At 46.2% G+C, this 18,349-nt stretch overlaps 1 protein-coding gene across 4 annotated transcripts in view; it reads left to right on the forward strand.

The window, feature by feature from the left end:
* Positions 1-18,349, forward strand: part of SHISAL1 (shisa like 1) — a 91,393-nt gene that overhangs the window by 54,695 nt on the left and 18,349 nt on the right. For all 4 annotated transcript variants that reach the window (XM_088150571.1, XM_088150416.1, XM_088150477.1 and 1 more), the window contains exon 4: positions 6,813-7,118. In XM_088150571.1, coding sequence (XP_088006697.1) covers positions 6,813-7,118 — 306 coding nt within the window. The remainder of the gene's footprint in view (positions 1-6,812; positions 7,119-18,349) is intronic.

Here is an 18,349-nt window from a genome sequence, read left to right on the forward strand (position 1 = left end):
ACTTAACTGCTTTATCGAAACAAGAATGGTGCCTTATCAGTACCAGTCGAATACTGATATGACCCCGCTGGTTATCACAGAAACGCTCAGTTCAAGAGATGAGACTTAAAGGCAGAAGTTAATGGAGTGAACAGCATCTCAAATGCAGCATTTTGTCTTATGATCAAATCCTTTAAAAAAAGAAAAAACGGTGTTATATTTAAATTCAGATAAAATGCGTTTTTGTATTTAAACTTACCCTAAGCAGATGTTGTTTTTAAGGAACAGATGGAGATCCCACATAATGGCCTCATTGAATAAATTGCTATTTTAAAATTGAGTGTTCACTTTTCAGTACATAATTTTTAATGAACCAAAGCTTTATGAACAATAGGTATGGAGAGACAGACAGTTCGGTGGCGAGAGGAGCTGATTTTCCACCCTGGATCCGTGTGAGTCTATGAGTGAGTTCTAACAAGTCAGGAGTGAAAACAATATTCCCTTCTATGTGTTTTGGAGTCACACTTATTTGCTGAGACACAAGTTCATTAGGGACTTGTTCCCCCTTATTTTCCCCTTCAATCTGGGCAGCAGTAGCTTGTTATTCCAAAACAGGTAATTTCATCAGCAACGCTCAGCTTTTTTGTAGTGTCTTTGCGCCCTTCCCATCACCTGAAATATTCAAACCCAAGCCATTCATTTAATCTTCTTTCCCAAAGGAAATCTTTCCCCGCCACCAAATCAAAATCCAAAGAGACTTATGTAGATGAACCATTAGCATTTTTTTCATACAGATAACAGCTCTTCCACAGTACAGGTAGTCCTCAACATACGACCACAATTGGGACCAGAACTTCATCGCTAAGTGATGCGGTTGTTAAATGAGTCACGGCCAATTTTATGACCTTTTTTGCCATGGTTGTTAAGCAAATCACCAAGGTCGTTTGGCAAATCATGCAGTTGTTAAGCAAATCCACCTTCCCCTGTTGACTTTGCTTGTTGGAAGTCCCCTGGGAAGGTTGCAAATGGTGATCACGTGACCCAAGGATGCTACAACCTTCGTAAATACATACGGGTTGTCAAGTGCCTGAATTTTGATCATATGATTATGAGGACATTACAGCAGTCATAAGCACGAGGACCGGTTGTAAGTCACTTTTTTCAGCACTGTCATAACTTTGAATGGTTGTTAAATGAATGGTTGTAAGTGGAGGACTACCTATATTTTTTTTCCCCGTCACCCTAAAATGTAACACTGGGATTATGTGAAGAGCAGGGACTCCCCCTTTCTAGGCTGTTCCAGATCCACTAAAGATAGACTCCAGAGCAGTGTTTCTCAACCTTGACGACTTTAAGATGAGTGGGCTTCAACTCCCAGAATTCCCCAGCCAACTTTGCTGGGAGTTGAAGTCCACCCATCTTAAAGTTGTCAAGGTTAAGAAACACTGCTCCAGAGGTACTGTTTCCAGTAATTTAACATTTGTAAGAGAAATATGTTGACAACATTTAACAGAAAGAATGTGAAACTGGTGGAAAAGTTAGTCCTGACTCAATAAAACTGGATACTGAGAACAACCCACCAAACAGGTCAGATGAAGAGCCACCCACCGCACCTTGCCATTTCCTTAAATAACCAGATCCAAACTCAGCATGACTACAAGATGTTGGGACTACAGTTGAGCAGAAGCTGTAGGTACACCACATTGTACTGTGCGATCTCAATGACTCAGCTGTGAATTAGCATGAAGGAAGAAGTATTTATTATTATCCCAAGAGAGATGTTACCTTCCCATGTCAAAATAAGTACTGGCAAGCCTTACAAAGTACAGATTCCCTTTTTGCCGTCGCTTGGAAAAATCTGTGCTACCTGCACACGACCACATTTCTCCGGTGCATTGATGACTTTAGAAAGAAAACGGACTGGTATCATGTATTTTAAAAGGTTTCACTGTAGCATCTCAGAACGGTTTGCAAGCCAGGGTACAACATCTACAGCCCTCCTTGCTCATTCTGAAAATTGGCCGAACCTACTTTTCTAAGACTGTTGAGATGATGGCTTCATCATTCGCAAGCGCTGTTTTCACAGAAGAGAATATGCGTAGCTCCGGGTTGACCTGTGGAGTCCTTGGGGTTCTCTGAGCTTGGTTGTTTTCTTGCAAACGTTTCATTACCCGGCTAGGTCACATCTTCAGGGCTAGAAGGGAGGGGGGTTTGCTCTCTGTTTATATACAGTGGCATGCCCTGTTAGGGTTGGAGGGGGTGTTTTTTTTTTCTTGGTAGTTCCTAGATTAGGCTGTTGTTTACTGCTTGGTTGTTTGCCTGGTGTTAATCCTGGTGGTGTTCCCTGCTTCTCTGAGTGTTGATTGCTGGGGAGATGTACTGATCTTTTGGTTTCCTTTTTATTGGTGTGTAAATGTTGTTGATCTCTGTGTGCCTGTTAATGGCTGCCTTGTCTGAATCCCGAGCTTCCAGGAGTTCCCTCGCATTTTGGTCTAAGATGCTGACAGTTTCCCAGTTGAAACTATGGTTGAGTCTGTCCACGTGTTGTGAGATGAAGGAGTTTTCATCGTGTCTTCTGGCTGCTAGTTGGTGATCGTGGATGCGCTCTGCTAGCCTTCTGCCCGTCTGTCCTACATAGTGTTTGTTGCAGTCCTTACACTGTGTGTTGTAGATGACTCCTGTTTTCTCTTCTTGGGCTACTGGGTCTTTAGGTATGCTTAAGATGTTTTGGAGGGCTTGAGTTGGTTTGTGTGCTACGGAGATGCCACGTGGTTGTAATAGTCTGTTGGTGGTTTCTGAGACGTTTCAGATGGATGGCAGTGTGATCCTTTTCATAGCTTGTGCTGGTTGTGTTGTAGTAGGTTGAGTGGCCAGGCACTTTTTGATAAACCTGCATGGATATCCCTTTTGTTGGAAGATGTTGTATAGGTGGTCTGTTTCCTTTTTCTGCTGTTCTGGGTTGCTGCAGTGCGTTTGTGCTCACTCGAGTAATGTTCTTCCACAGCTCCTCTTGTGGGAGGTTGGGTTGCTACTTTGGTCATGGAGCACTTGGTTAGTGTGGGTTGTTTTTCGATAGACTTGGGTTTCTAATTTGCCATAAGTTCTTCTGCTGATATGGATATCCAGGAAGGGTAGTGTGTTGTTGTTTTCTTCTTCCCTTGTGAATTTTATTCCTTTGAAGATGTTGTTGATGGTTTCATGTGTCTTCTCTAGTTGTTCCTTTTTTATAATTACAAATGTGTCATCTACATACCGGATCCATACTTTAGGTTGTATGTGTGGAAGGGCTATAGTTCCTAGGCATTGCATTACTCTCTGCTGTGAGTCCCGAGAGTGGTGATCCCATGGGTGTGCCTCTGATTTGTAGGTGTATTTGTCCATCAGACTGAAAATAGGTGGTGAGTCAGAGGTTGATGAGTCCACGATTCTGGGTATTTCGATCTGGGTGTATTTGGTTAGGTCGGGTGTGTTGTGTAGTACTGCTGACATGGATTCTTTCGCTAGTTCTGGGTTTGTGGACGTAGAGAGTGCTGTGACATCCAATGAGACCATAATTTCATCTTCATCTATGTGCACGTCTTTGATTTTCTGGAGGGACTGCAGTGAGGAGTTGATATTCACTGTTCTCTGTGAGGTGTCCAAGCGCTTTTGTCAGTTCTTTCGCTGTGTTGTATGTGGGAGTCCCTGGTAGAGATACAATTGGTCGGAGCGGTGTGTTGGGCTTGTGTATTTTTGGTTGTCCATAGAAGCATGGCAGGACAGGTCCACTGCTTTTCATCTGCCGCTATTCTTCTTTTGTGATCTGGCCTTCCTTGCTTAGGTCATTAAAGGTTCTCTTGATCAGGTTGTCTAGTTTCTGTATTGTGTTGATGTTTACTGGGATGTAGGTTTCTTTGTCCTCCAGTAATTCTTTGGCTTTTTGTATGTATTGTGTTCTGTCCATGATAACCATGGTTCGGCCTTTGTCTGCTGGTGGTGGTTTGGTCCTTGGTGATGGTTTGGTTTGGTCCTTATTTAGGTTTTTGAGGGCTGCTCTGTCCTCTGCTTTGAGTTGGTTCTGCTTCTGTGTTCTTCTGGTCTGTGGTATGATGGTCTGCCTTGTGTTTTCTTGGGTCTCTGTGACAAGTCCTGTGGTTTTAAATGCTGCTTCTAAGGCTGCAAAGAATTGTAAATTATTGGCATCGCCCATGTTATAGTTGAGGCCTTTCTGGAGGATATTGTGTTCTGTGGGGGATAGTGGGCATCTGGACGTGTTGACTACTCATTTGGGTTCAGGTGCCTCTTTGCTTCTTGGGTTTAGCTTGAGCCGTTTGATTTGGAGTTTTGTTTTCCTTTTTTTATCTTGTCTTAAGAGATGTAGTCCTGATGGCGGTAGTCAGTCTTTTTATGTGTTCTGGGGTCATGGTTTGTCCAGGCTGCTCCTTGAGGTTGTCTGTGGTGTGCTGGTATTTGTTTAGTCTGAGGTGAGCATCCACGATCATTATCCATATCATTTTTTGGCCGCTTTGTTGAGCTATTTTCCATCCAGTTGTGCAGTTTATTGGAGGTTTGTATCTGACACTGGTGGGCAGGCCATGTTGTCATAGAAAGAATAGTTGTGCCTTGGTGAAGGTTTGCCTGCATGCAAACTTCTCCTATGGGAGAAGCAGTGGCAGAAAGAACATCCTAATGAGCTTTGGTAGTCAAGAGATCGACTATGAACTGCAAGTGGGACAGAACTACTGTAGCTATGGTAGTCAACACTTATGGGCACTTCACAGAAGTCTTGAAGGGTGTAAATGGGAGGGACTTTAAAGAATATATGGATGTGACCAGAGAAGGTGGGTCTTGGTTGAGCACCCATCTGAGAAACTTAATTTCTTAAAGAGTGGAGGGGTGGGGGGAGATCCGATAATGCTGAGGATCTGTTTCCCCCAATAATAAGGAGGATCCCAAATGTATGCCAATTTTAGCCAATCAATTTCTTAATTGCTGGATCTCTGTGTAAGAAACATGTATCAAATCTTCTTCTTTGGGTGTGATCGGGGTTCTTCTCTGCCTTAAGGGGAGACCCCAGCTGACTCTATTGGCCCGCTTTCAATAAAACTTTAAAATCTCAGCTGGTGTTTTCGTGTCTGATCTTCTGCTGGACTGAATCCTAATTGGGGAGAGTCAGAAACTCTCAAATTTTGCTAACAGAAAGACAGAATCTCCCCTCCAAATATTAACCAGGTCAGACAGCATTCCTTAGTCAAGATCACCCCAGGTTTCCTAAACACTGATGTCCGCTGAGACCCACACTAAGGTTCACGGGACGTTTCATCCCGTGAGCCTGATCTTCCACCCAACCAGCAAATACTTTAAAATTGTATGGGAAACGCCATTTGTCCTTCTGAAAATCCCACATCTCTGTCGTACCGGCGCTTCTCCTCTTTGACCACAAGCTTTGTAGACCTGTAGACCTTTCAAGCTGACTCTGTTGTTCCTTTCTAACTCACCCTTAATGGAAGAGTTGACTGTATTTCCGTTGAAAAAGGTTTCAGCTGGTTGTACTTGGGCAATATAAAACTTTTATAGGAAGCCCTTCCTAGTGAAAAAATTCCTGTAAATAGAACCTTACCCTGTTTTAACACCGAGTTAGCAATAGGCAGCTTCTGAAAAGAAAATCGGTCCTCTCCAAAAGAGGAGACCGCTTAAAAGCTCTATTTAAAATAAACCATTTGATCCAAGAGCTTTTTCACCTCTTCATTTCTCTACTCATTGAACCAATAACATGTATATAAAAATGCTTTCCCTCCCACCCTCTGCTTTATCCCTATCCGGTTGTAGTTTTAAATGACATTCTGGAAAGCGTACACAGAAGAAATGTAGCGCAGAAATGAAGTAGGCTGTGACTGTAATTAGTAGCATAATGTAATACATTTTAGAAAGCATTGCTAGAAGCAGAACTCTGGATAAAAAGGCACATATTGGAATGCAAAATTAGGGAGCAACTTGGCAGACCTGGGTTTTTCTTAGGCCAAACACTGCGACTGGCAAAATCATATCGAGTAATTTTTACTCAGGCTGAACTGTCGCAGCTTGAATGTCTCAAAACAAAAACATTATTCTTCTGGGTAAAGAAAAGGGTGAAAGTTTCCCTTAATGTTTTCTAACCTTTTTTCCCCACAAATTGTTCTTTTTAATGGATGGCATTGAAACGTGGGGGTTTTGAGCCGCGCTCTTTAGGCTACACGGTGCAACAGAAGCCCTCTGATCACAATTATTTGGCTTTTCAAAGAAGCCACAAGACAGAAAAACTTTCAGATTTCATCTACACAGTGTTTCTCAACCTTGGCGACTTTAAGATGTGTGGACTTCAACTCCCAGAATTCCCCAGCCAGCATAGCTGGCTGGGGAATTCTGGGAGTTGAAGTCCACGCATCTTAAAGTCGCCAAGGTTGAGAAACACTGATCTAGACCATGCCATTTCAAAGTCTTCCAGATATCCCAGAGTCCAAGTTTCCTCTGCTCCAGCTACAACTGTGAGTTCATCTGTCCTGTGAGTTCAGGATTTTGCAGGCGTGTGTGTCTCCCTCACTCACAGGCATCAGTGAGAAATTGCACGATGCACCAGTGTCAAAGGAATATGCATAAGCAGATGTCCCATGGCCTTGTTGAAGCTAGGCACGGCGTGCGTGTTACAAGAGGCTACAGCAGAGTTCAAGCCCACTGGTTTCACTTTGGGGAAGAAGAGAAGCCGTAGAGATGGAAACGTGGATCGTATTTGCTACGCATGTCATAGCTTTAAGTGCCTAGTTAGAGGAGCAGGAAGCAACCTTTGCTAACACCAGCTTTCTCTTCTCTTTCTGCAGCAATTACAGTGCGCTGTTAGGAGTTTGGGTCTATGGGTTTTTCGTGGTCATCTTGCTGGTTCTGGACCTTTTGTATTACTCCTCCATGAACTACGACATTTGCAAAGTTTACATGGCGAGATGGGGAATCCAGGGGAAGTGGATGAAACCGGAAGCAAGCCGGTGGATTAAACCAACTCAGGACTCAAGGCAAGTAGAGACTCAGATGCATTGTCAGCCTGCCCCTCGACCATCCCAGGCTGTCCACACCTTAAAAGGAGAAGCTTTAACTCCACCGCTGATGTCTTTCCCAAGTTCAACTGCCTGGTAAGTTTTTCAGGGCTTCTTCCCTTTTTTTATATCCTAACCTTGTGTTTGGAGTTAGCTTGGGGAAGTAGATAGTTCATAGCTCAAAAACCTTAAGAACAGTATGATTTTGTTTTAATGCTTCTGGTGTCTGTCCGGAAGTGAAGCCTCAAGAGATCACCGCACCCATCTGACTTCTCCTAGGCTCGGAAGCTAAGCCGGGGCAGGCCTGGTTAATATTTGGATGGGGAACCACAGGGCACGTGAGGATCGCAAGGCAGACTGGGAAGTCAACTTCCCAGAGGAAAGCAGTGGCTGATGGTTCTCTGCATCCACCAAGAAAACCAGCAGAGCAGGTTTTCACAAAGAGCTGGCCAGAGTAAATGGAGGAGTTTCAGGCCACCTGCCTCAGGTCTCATGACAGAACCAATACGGTGGGATGCCTGCTCTCCAGGGCTCCCACAAGCTCTGTTGTCCTTCCAAGGACAAAAGGCCAGAGGCAGTTTTAGGAGACCCCCCCCCAACTCTCAGCAGGAGGGAGGCTAGTTGACCACCATTGGTGGCAGCTTGGCCCAAGTGGGGAGGTGTGCTGAGTCTGGGGTCAGAAGGGAAGAGCATCGGGGGGCCCACGTCTTGCTCCAGCACAGCTCGCCCCACAAGGGGAGAGCCTCCATCCGACGTGAGCTGTTGCTTTTGAAGGACACATTGGTCAGAAGGCCAATGCAGCAGCTAGGGGGCTTTGCCCTGCAACCGACTGGCCTCAGACGAAGACATCCCTAGGTAGCCATTTGGGGAAGGCACCCTCGGTCCTTCCTTGAGCCCTACTTCAGATGTGCTCCACCAGCCGTAAAGTGACAGAAACTCCTGCCCCAAGGTCAGGGCGTTCTCCCCTAGATGGAGGGTGGCTTCTGCTTTGAGATGGTTTAATAGGTTTAATAACCGTTCCCGTTTTTCCACTTGGCTATGTACTGTATTGTGTGGACCAATTAAGTTGTGTTTTCCTGGTTTTGTACGACCTGGTTTTCTGCCTAAGTGGCTTTGTGAGGAAGCTAGAATTGGGGGGTTGTGCATTTTTAATGACATCTCGCTCGCTGTGCTGAGGACTCTGGAAAGGTGCTGGGGTGTTCACGCCTGGGCTGTGGATTCCTAATGAAGGAGGAAACAAAGGCAGGATCATTGGGGCACAAGGCTGGTCCTGCAGTTTAAGAGCAGCCCCTGCGTTTGAAAAGAGGCAGGAGCCCCAAGAGATTTAAGGAGACCCCAGCCTTGCCCTGCTTTTATTTTACGGAGCAACCACAGCTTTGGTGCTGCTTCGCCATCGCTGCTGCTTTTCTTCCTCCCTCGCCTGCCTCTCTCTTTCTCCCTCCCTTTTCATTCCACGCCCTGCTTCTCCTGCTTCAGCTCCACTTCTCGCCGATTTCCCCCCAGCCGATGAATAATGGCAGAAGAATGCAAAGTGCCGGACCCTCGGGACCTGGCTGCAGCCGGTGCCTTTTCAACGTGAAGGATTCCTCCCAGGCTGCTGCTTCGGAGCAGCACGGGCAGGGGAAGCCAGCCTTTGGGGCTCCAGAGCTCTCACCGGCCGCAGGTTCTGGAAATGCATCCGTTGGACGTCAAGCCAACCCGGTTTCCCCAAAAATCCCATTTGGGCGCAACCAGTCGTTTTTGGGGAAGAGCGTGAACATTTGTCCAGAGGTCGGCATTAATGGCAGCTGTGGGCACCTGGGCCATCAGATGGCCCTTGGGATTAAAATCGGTGCCGGGGAGGGGGGAGTAAAAAAAAAAAATCAGGATGGTAGCCATGACTGTGCAATGGAGGCTCTGCCCCAGAGCCCTGGATTGAACTCAGGAGATTTAACGGGAAGAGCCATAAACTGGCCTTGGAGGTCTCAAATTAAACCTCTGGTTCCTCCGGTTTAAAAGGAGTCGAGCTTCCACAGCTCATTTGTGGCCTCCATCTTGGTGATGATGGTGTTGATGGTGATGATATATTTTAAAAGAATGTAGGAAACAGTAGAAATATGAGGAGATGGATCCCTGCTTTGGTTCCTTGCGTAGAAACGCCAACACCTGATCCTTGGCCAGTCCCTGGGGCAAGGGGCCTTAGATGCCTCCAGGGCTGTCTGGGGAGCATGGTTCAAAAAGTCAAGATGGCAGCCACGATGCCCATAAAAAATGGGTGGAGCGCCAGTCACACCATCCTAGCCGCTGTCTTGACTTTCCGGACATCCCTGGTGCCTCAATTTTCCCGTCTTCTCCTCCAAGGAGAAAAAAGGATTCAGAAGCTGGCTCTACTCAGTATTGCAAAGGTCTAACTATTCGTATGCACGGCAGCGTTCATCAAGGGCAAAGGCAGAGTCTCAGACGTAAAAAAACAAAACGGCATTGTTTTATAAACATGGAGCCCTTTGTGGCATCTTGCAGACTGGCCTGGCTACAGCGCAGCTTTTTCTCTCTCCCATCCTTGCCTGAAATGAGAACAGTGAGGCAAGCGGAGGGGTTTTGTTTGCAGAGACAGACGGATTTAGCATCAAGCTCTACTCAAGGCGACTCAGGGAGGCATCTGCGAAGGTCTCTCGGCAGCCATACCGAGGCGGCTTTGCCACTGCTTCCTTTGGCTTTTAACCTTGGGCTTTCCTTGTGGTCTCCCATCCAAGTCTGACCATGGTTAGCATTTGGCAGAGAGCCAAGTCGGCTAGGCACTGCCGCCTAGCTGAGACTTTAGAAAGTAATAAGATTACAAAGGAATGGGAGCATCCCTGATGTTCTGCTCCTGAGGCAAAAATCCGTATCTTTGGCATTGAGTGGAAAGTCACAAGCATGCAAATGTTTTCTCTGAGCCAATTAGAGAAAGCAAAAAGGGCACATTGTTGAACTGTGTACTGACAATCTAGATAACCGTTTTTTAGCTCTATGTTTTACTGTTGATCGAGATACATGATTAATTAAGCCTCTCGGAGCGACAAACCCCAAATCCCAAATGTGGGATTCGAGTTACCTGATCTCCTGCAGATACTGTATATCCATCCCCAAGAAACACAGTTACACCTTTGGCAGGTATTAAAACATAGGCTAAGCGATTCCATCTCCCCTGCAAAATGTGTGTGGGTTTTTTTTGCACAAAACCGTTCAGGGCAGGCAGCGTGAGTGTGCAGGAAGATGAAAAGATCCACCCGCCCAAAAATAAAAGCAGGTTCATCCGGTCCTTACAGAATCTGTTCGAATAGCAGCGAGGCTGTAAGGAGCAGCACGGCTAATCTTGCAAAGCGGCTGTGCCCCTCGACGCGTCCTGAGAGCCAGAGTTTCCACCGGTTCTCCTCGAAGGAAAACGGGGAGCGTTGTGTGTTATTATTAGCTGATGCTCCGAGCCTTTTTGGAGCTGTAACATGGACCCTGCAGGGCCGTCCCTGATCCGGAGCGTCGTGGTCAACGGGACACGATCCGTTTCCTACGAAGAATCACGCCGAAATGTTTTCCCCAGCGAGAGTCGAGCCTTGTGGGCAGAGATATGGGGAAAATATTGCACCAACACAGCCTCTAGTCTTGCAATATCCAGGGCCTATTAATAATGAATCCGTGTGCCAGTGAATGGCCTCTAATGGAAGAAAGCTTTTGCACGTGGGTTAGCAACCGTCCATTCCCCAGATTCAAAAGGACCGTAAATGCTAAGTGCCCATCACGGCCATGCGGAAAAAGCCGCGCCTTCAGGCCGGCCGCACGGAAACGAGGGGAAAATTGAGCCTGCGTTGTCGGTACAAAAGCGTGATGGCTTTTTGCTAAACCGGTGCTGTTCCTTTTCGTCCTCTGTAACTTAATGGCCTGGATTCCTGCAGAAAACACCTCCAAATAATTGTGTGTAGATCAGGTTGTCGGTGGCACTTGGTTTGAAGCTTCCCCGGCTTCCTTTTAAAGAGAGGACCGATCATATTTAGGCGGGAGGTGCTTTGCAGCCTGTACAAAATGGCATTAAAAATAGCTGCGACAGCACGGTTGTTTCTGTTGCTCTTCAAACTTCCACCTTCTGTTACCTGCCAGCCTCCGTTTGCATATTTAAAGACACTTATTATATTACAGTATAGGCCTTACATCTTGCATATATACTAGTAGGTACATCAGTGTGTAACTTACTCATTGGAAATATCCTCACAGTCAATGCACCTCATCTTGGGTTGATTTTTTGCTATGTGTGATATACGAAGGCGGTGCTTCTCAATCTTGGCAGCTTGAAGATGGGTAGACTTCAACTCCCAGAACTCCCCAGCCAGCCTTGCTGGCTGGGGAGTTCTGGGAGTTGAAGTCCACCCATCTTCAAGCTGCCAAGATTGAGAAGCACTGTACTAAGGGCTATAATTGAGCAAGCAACCTTGTTTTCCTCCTTTCCTTCTTAATTACTATTCATTCTTTAACTTTCTCTGTGCTTCTTTATCTTACTATTTATCATTGCTCTGTGGAGATCTTGGCTGATTTTTCCAGCCTTATTTTAAAATTGCTTTTTCACCACTCCTCTCCCATCCTTTCCCCCAAGGCCCTTTCCCACTGAATGGGACCAGCAGAGTGACAAATGTTGCCGTGTTGCACCATCCTGGTCCCAGGAGATCCACAAAAGGCTTGTTTCTTTCCATGCTTGTAATCAGGCTTGTTTATTTCTGCAGCTTTCCTTGTAAAGTAGGGAGCTGGTAAACAGCTCATTAACGACCGCGGTTCTCATTGCGCTCCAGGTTCGTTTGCAAAAGGTGAGATGGTAGGTGTCTCTGCGGGAGAGCTTGCCAAGTCCGAAAGCAGGGTTTGGAAAAGCAGTTTGCAGGCAGGGAAAGAACGACAGCGGTAAGAAGGCAAGAGGACAGGAGACCCCGATAGAGTTGTGAAAGGAAAGATGCTGGTCATGGGAATAAGAGCAGTAGAAACTGGCAGGTGTAGGTGAGGAAACCAGGTGAGGTAGCAGAACATCAGTCAGGAGAAAATCCTCCTCCTCTTCTTCCTGCTCCCCTCGTTCTTTTTCTTCTTCTCCTCCATCTTCATAGGCTCCGTAGCTTCTTACAGCATTAGTTCATTGATGCCTCTTCATGAATGGGGTGTGTGTGTGTGTGCACGCGCACGTGCAATGGCAAGTTCATAAGTGGAGCTGAGACAATCTGCAGGATACCAGCTAGCCATGCTTCCATCTTCATTTTTATGACCAGACACGCTCTTTGGTTTATGAGTCGATCCACCTGGCCGTACGGTATTATTTCTTAATAAAATTGTTTATGCATTGAAGCTAAGTTTAGTGTTGGGAAAGGTCTGGGAGACAACAGAAGGAGTAAGCCGTAAATGAGGTCCATGCTGTACTTTGGTGGGATTTCACCAGCGGTTTAGGGTGAGAGAATGCCAGAAACTCCAAGGTTGTAGTCTTAAATCAGGAAGTTAAAAAAAAATCCCCAACAGAAGACAGTAGCAAATAGTATTTTTATTTGGCGTGCAATTCTTTCTAAATGCAGGAGATCTGTTTTCCCCCACAACTGCCTGTGAGGTAGATTGGGCTGAAATTGATTGATTGATTGATTGATTGATTGATTGATTGATTGAATTTGTATGCCATCCATCTCCCCCAGATTCTGGGAGATAGGGAGAGAGTGGCCCTAAGTAACCAGTGAGCTTCTGTGACAAAGGGTAGACCAGAATCTGGGCCTGCCTCCCTCTGCTCCAGCACTTCAGCCACCACACCACACTCAATACTTCTGTACTGTTGCCAGCAAAAGTATGAGCTACACAGCAGATAGCAGAACCCAGCCTATATGGACCAATTTGGGGGGGGGGGGGAGACCTTAGTAGTGTCAGACCTGGTTAGCACTTGGTTGGGAGGCCACCAGGGCTGTAGATGAACCTGGGAAGCTGACCCTGGAAGAAGGCCATGGCAAAGTTCTTCCCTTCTTCCAAGAAAGCTCCCTGTGTGGGTCCATGAAATCGCCGCAAGTTAGGCTGAACTCAAAGAAGACGCTACTTTTTCCAGTCCACCCTGATGAGCCATTGAGATCTGAAGTCATGGGAATCCCATAGAAAAGACCCCGGAGGAGGTTGAGCGATGAACCCAAGCAGGAGAGTTACCTGGCTTAAGAGTAATGATATTTGCGTGAGGAAGTGTAAATGCTAATGGGAAACACAGGGAGGCAATCAAAGAAGCCAAGATGGCAGGTCAACAAAGTCGGGAAGGCAGCCATGACGCATGTAAAAAAGGGAAGAGCTTTGATCACATGGTTGTGGCCACCATCTTGACTTTTTTGACTCTTTGCAGACACCCCCCAGGAAACATAAGCAAGGGAATAAAGGCAGGAAAGAGGTGGTTGGTTTTTGATGCGAAGCTTTCTTCAAATTAAGAAGTTTCACCATGGAAGCTTTTCAAGAATGGAGCCTCCACAGAGGACACTGACACACGTCCACTCAAAGCACACCCAGAAGAAAAAGTGGTGTGGGAAAATGCACTTCTGAGTTGGTATTTGGTACAGCTTCATCCTCAACTTACTTCCTCTGAAGTAAAACCTTTTGATTTTGATAGAAGTGAACTATAATCTCCTCTCATACAGTCAGGCTTGCCCTCCCTTCTCTCCTCCAGGCTTATTCTTACAAAGATGGGGGGGGGGGGCGGGCTAGTTATATTTGCATATATAGTCAAAAGAATAAAAATTATGTCAAAAATTGTATATATCTAATTAGTACTCTTGAGTGCAATCAGTGCCTGTTTACCAGTTGAGTTGCCTTCCTTTTGTTCTTTGCTCATGAACGCAATTATGGCTCCCAGAGGTCAGTCCTCAAAAGTCAAAATAAAAGTTAGTTTTAATCCATCCCAGACTATGAGCTGCTTAAGTTTCTTGCAATCAGCCCTGAACTGATGTCTGATCTAAAAGGTTATTTTTAGGGTTGCAAGAGAGCAGCATATGGGGACTTGCAGGAACGGTGGAGAACCCAGCTGGGTTTGGGGAGTGGAAGGTCTCCTCCAGGGCAGAGACAAGCTTGGGGAGAGCCTCAGGGAGGCCACCGTCACCTGTGCAGGGGAGAAAATGCACCCTTTGCTGAAAGCAGGGAAAGTGAGCTCCGGGTGGGGTGTGAGTGCTGGAGCCAGAGAGAGGAGGCCTTTCATTTCAGATATGACCCAGGGAGACGTCTGCTCGTCTTCCTCATTCATCCCCAAGCAAGGCGGGGAATCCTCAGGTTTCCTCCATGCTGCGCCGATCGGTTTGCTCACCCACCAGTCTTTCCGAGCACGGTTCGGCTGGGGCTTGGGAATCTGCTCTGTGGATAAGCCTTGACTTCAAGCAACTGAAGCCAGAAGCTTTTAATTCCCTTCCCATCCCCACGTGGCTGGTGGGTCAGGCCTGAAGGGGAGGTGGGAGATGAGAGCTCAGCGAGAAAGAATCTGGGAAGCGGGAGGGCCTGGCCTGTCTCTTGAAGCTGCTGCGGTTGGTGCAACCTGGAGAAAAGGTGCCCGCTTTCTAGGAGCCCACAAGCTTCGATTCCACTGCAAATCAGAGCAGAAACCACCACTGATCTGAAAAGCTTGCTGGGCAGGCCTCTCCCCCAGAGCCGCCCCGAGTGATGAATTGGCCTGGTGGGCCGTTTGTCTCAATGGAGACTCCCGACACAAAGAGTCTGACTTTGGGGTGATTCTGAATCAGCGCCTGGAGCCCAGAGGCGTCTCCGTGGGACGCGAAGAAGGCAGCTCGTGCCTTGTTTCCTACTGGGAAAAATGCAGGTTAGCAACATGAGATGCAGCCTGTGAAAGAGGATTCACGTGTGCTGTCAGCCCCAGATTATCTAGCCCAACCCCTTTCCCACTGACAGATGTCCATCCTGACTTGATCCAATGGATTGTTGATAAGTACTGTCAACATTTGAATTAGAGATGTTTTTAATATACAAAGTAAGAAGGCAGATCAAACTGTCCGGAGTTGTTCCTCTCATAAAATAATTTCCAAAGCTTTTTATGTACATCTATTGTAATTATACCTGAAATTACTTTATATTGTTAATAGTGTGGCATTTATACTTTTCCTCCTGTTAATTTGTTCATGTGCACATTATTTGCTCCTAAATGTCTTCATTTGTCAGCCCGAAATTTCAGTCTCGATGCAGATAGAAACAGAAACATTTCTTGGTGTCCTTGGCTAACAGCCTCCATCAAAAGGACTCAAAAGTTGGGTGAAGCCTGTGCCTCTCCAGATTTGTTAGAGGTTCTACAACATGTTTTACGGGGCATGCTCGCCTTTGCTTTTTGCGTGTTGGTCTTCTGTTTGTAAGAGCAAAGGACACCCCGGCATTTTGCCTTCTATAAACAGCCATGCTGCAATTGAGGGTGACCCTCTCAGTGAAGGGCAAAAGTGACCCAGCTTTTTTGGAAAAGTCCCCTTGCCCAAAGCCGACCGTTTCCCGAGAGCGATCGGTGGTTTCCACCACGTGTCCTGGACTTCTGCGATGCAGCCTTGAAAAAGTGGCCCTTATGCTTCGGGGAACGGAGCCGCTCCTGAGCTACTGACCCAGATAACACCATTCAGCAAAGTCTTCTTTGCCTTGGGAAGGTGGGAATTGTGCTACCTCTGAGTTGGCTGCCCTCAAGGAGCAGGAAACTAGCCAGAGGCGTTTTGTGCAGCCTCGCTAACCCTCTCGTTTTCTGTTCTTTTTGGTGTTGCTCTGCAACTGAAGACGCAAATGATGAGAAATTGGGGTGGTGTGAAGCAGGATTGGGGCTTCCCCACCAGCTTCTCAGACCTCCATCAAATCCACCTATTGATTTGAATGGCCTGTCCGAGGAGGGGAAGGAATGGTTTCTGAAACAGAGGTAAAGGCGCCCACTCCAAGCAGAAAGTCCTGATCCTGAACCTACCCCATTTTCTCTCTTCCGCTCATGCACATGTACGCTAAAAAACGCCATTCTGTGGATCCTCTGGGTTGTGTGGGCGAGGACAAGAGATGCTCTTGGGAGGAGCAAGGCCAGAAAAACTCTCTCCTGTAGCATGTAACAATAGCTCAGTCCAAATCAACAACTAAGATACCTGAATCAACGTAAGTCTTTGCAGGAGCAGCTGGCTCAGAACCTCAGCAAGGACAGAGGTGGGTAGGGTTTCAATGGGAGACCATGAGGAAATGGCAGAGCTAGACTAGGAAATTGGAAAAAAATCTTAGAAGAAGGCAGTGGCAAACCACTTCTTAATATTTGCCAAGTCAAGTAGATGGATGGGTCTGTGAAATCTCCAGGAATAGACCTTAACTCAGAAACTTTAGTACTATTAAATGCAGGAAGGAGGGAAGGCATTGAGTAGGAATATGGTAAGTGTTCGTAGCATCACGCTCAACTAGATTGGAGCGCCTCCCCAACTGTGGCAGATCTCAAAAAAATAAACGACAATCACACTGTTGGTGCTCAGATTGGAAATCTCCGGAGAATTTCAGGGCTGCAGCCTAGAGTGAGAAGATGGGAAAAGGCAGCAGATAACTGCTTCTGCATTTCTTCCCAGAAAACCTGGTGGATGCCCCATCTCCAGAGCCGAGGTGGGTTCGAAGGAGAGTTTCCTTTTTAAAAAATCAGCATCACTGCAGTAACTCGGGGTGCTTCCCAAACCCACGTCTTTGAACATGGTTGCTGCGTTGAAAGTTACTTGAACATCATACTATAATATCGGGTGATTTTATGGAGTCAAAGAAGATTTCTTAGGTGGTGCCAAATCCAGACTGTTTAGAGCAGTGTTGTCCAAACTTGGCTGCTTTAAGATGAGTGGACTTCAACTCCCAGAATTCCCCAGCCAGCATGGCTGGCTGGGGAATTCTGGGAGTTGAAGTCCACTCATCTTAAAGCAGCCAAGTTTGGACAACACTGGCTTAGAGTAAGATACACGTCCATGCAGATTCCCAACATTTTCTGCCTTTCTGTCACAGTAAGACAAATAATGCAGAGAAATTATACAGGTTTAATTTTCAGCACCTGGGACCACCTTGGAAGCTGTGGTCGAAGTTTTTCTTCTACATGTGTGGTTAACTCCGGGGTTGGGGGAAATAAAACACTGCTTTTTCTGGAAGAGCAATTCTGGTCACCTTGATCCTCCACAGGAAATTCATGATGATTATGCAAACCTTCCACTCTGTCCACACAAAACAGTGACTATCTGAATCACAACAAGCTTGCCCTGGAGTGTTCAGTGTTTCAAAACTGGCAGTTCAGAATGATACCCGTGATTTCGATGAAAAGAATGAGACCTTTTTGGGATCGTCTTATTTTCACTTGAGGCAATGATACGGGCCACTCAACTGTAGCTGTAGCATGCTTTTCATAAAACGGCAATGGTTTTTCATGATCTTAGCAACCTGGAAGAAGCTCTTTGTGAATTCTGATGGTAGTTGCACACGTTTGGAAATAAGCTCCATGCTCCCGCATTTCTCTGTGTTGAAATTCAGGGCTGTGCCTGCTTTGAAAAGGATGCGAAAGAAGTCCTTTGCCCTTTTGAGAAGGGTGAGCACGGCTCCTCTCTTCTGTTCCGTGAAGCAGCTCGTCTTTCTCCAGGCTTCTCTGTAAAGCTGGAGGGGGAAAGGTGCAGCTGCTTTAAGAGATCCCTGAACGCTGGTGAATTGACTCTTGAAAGCAGCTACACCTTTTTTTTCATTCTGGCGGGGTAGCTGGAAAAAGAGGGGCTGCTTTAATATATATATAATATATATATAAAAAGCCGAGTACTGTGTAAGGTCCAGGGTACTTCTTCTGAACTGTCTTGGAAGCATGCACTGTCCTTGCAGATCCATTATGCAGATCTCATCAGCTCCAATTTGCATGGTTACTCAGGGTGCTGGTTGGCCAGAGTTGTCATCCAATACATACTAGGGGTGGGTAGAAGGAACAGGAGGAGACATTTAACCTGAAAGCCTGTTGGTCTTCTGTTGCAGACAGAGGAAGGGAAAGTAGGATTTATCATTATTGCTATTCCTCATCCCAGGTCTTGAACATTTTTTTTGGAGACAAGAAGTGCGTACGAGGCGAACTATTACGTTATTAACTTTATTTTTGTTTTTTGTTTTTAATTTGCTTTCTGAAGCATTAAACGAGGAACGTATGTTAGGATCAGGTGAGCATCACCCACACAGATGATATACTTCCAGTTATATCTGTGATGGGACCCTCATCCCCTCTGGCTTCTTCCCCCAACTGCCCTCCTTTTTTCTACAAGAATCCCCAGCATTATGAAGAGTTTGCATATGTGTATTTCCTTTATGTTTCCATATATATATATTTCCCT

The sequence above is a fragment of the Python bivittatus genome, unplaced genomic scaffold, assembly GCF_059951505.1.
Source record: "Python bivittatus isolate LINGU-HERP-01145 unplaced genomic scaffold, Pbiv_v1 ctg000010_np1212, whole genome shotgun sequence".
NCBI classification, from domain to species: Eukaryota; Metazoa; Chordata; class Lepidosauria; order Squamata; family Pythonidae; genus Python; species Python bivittatus.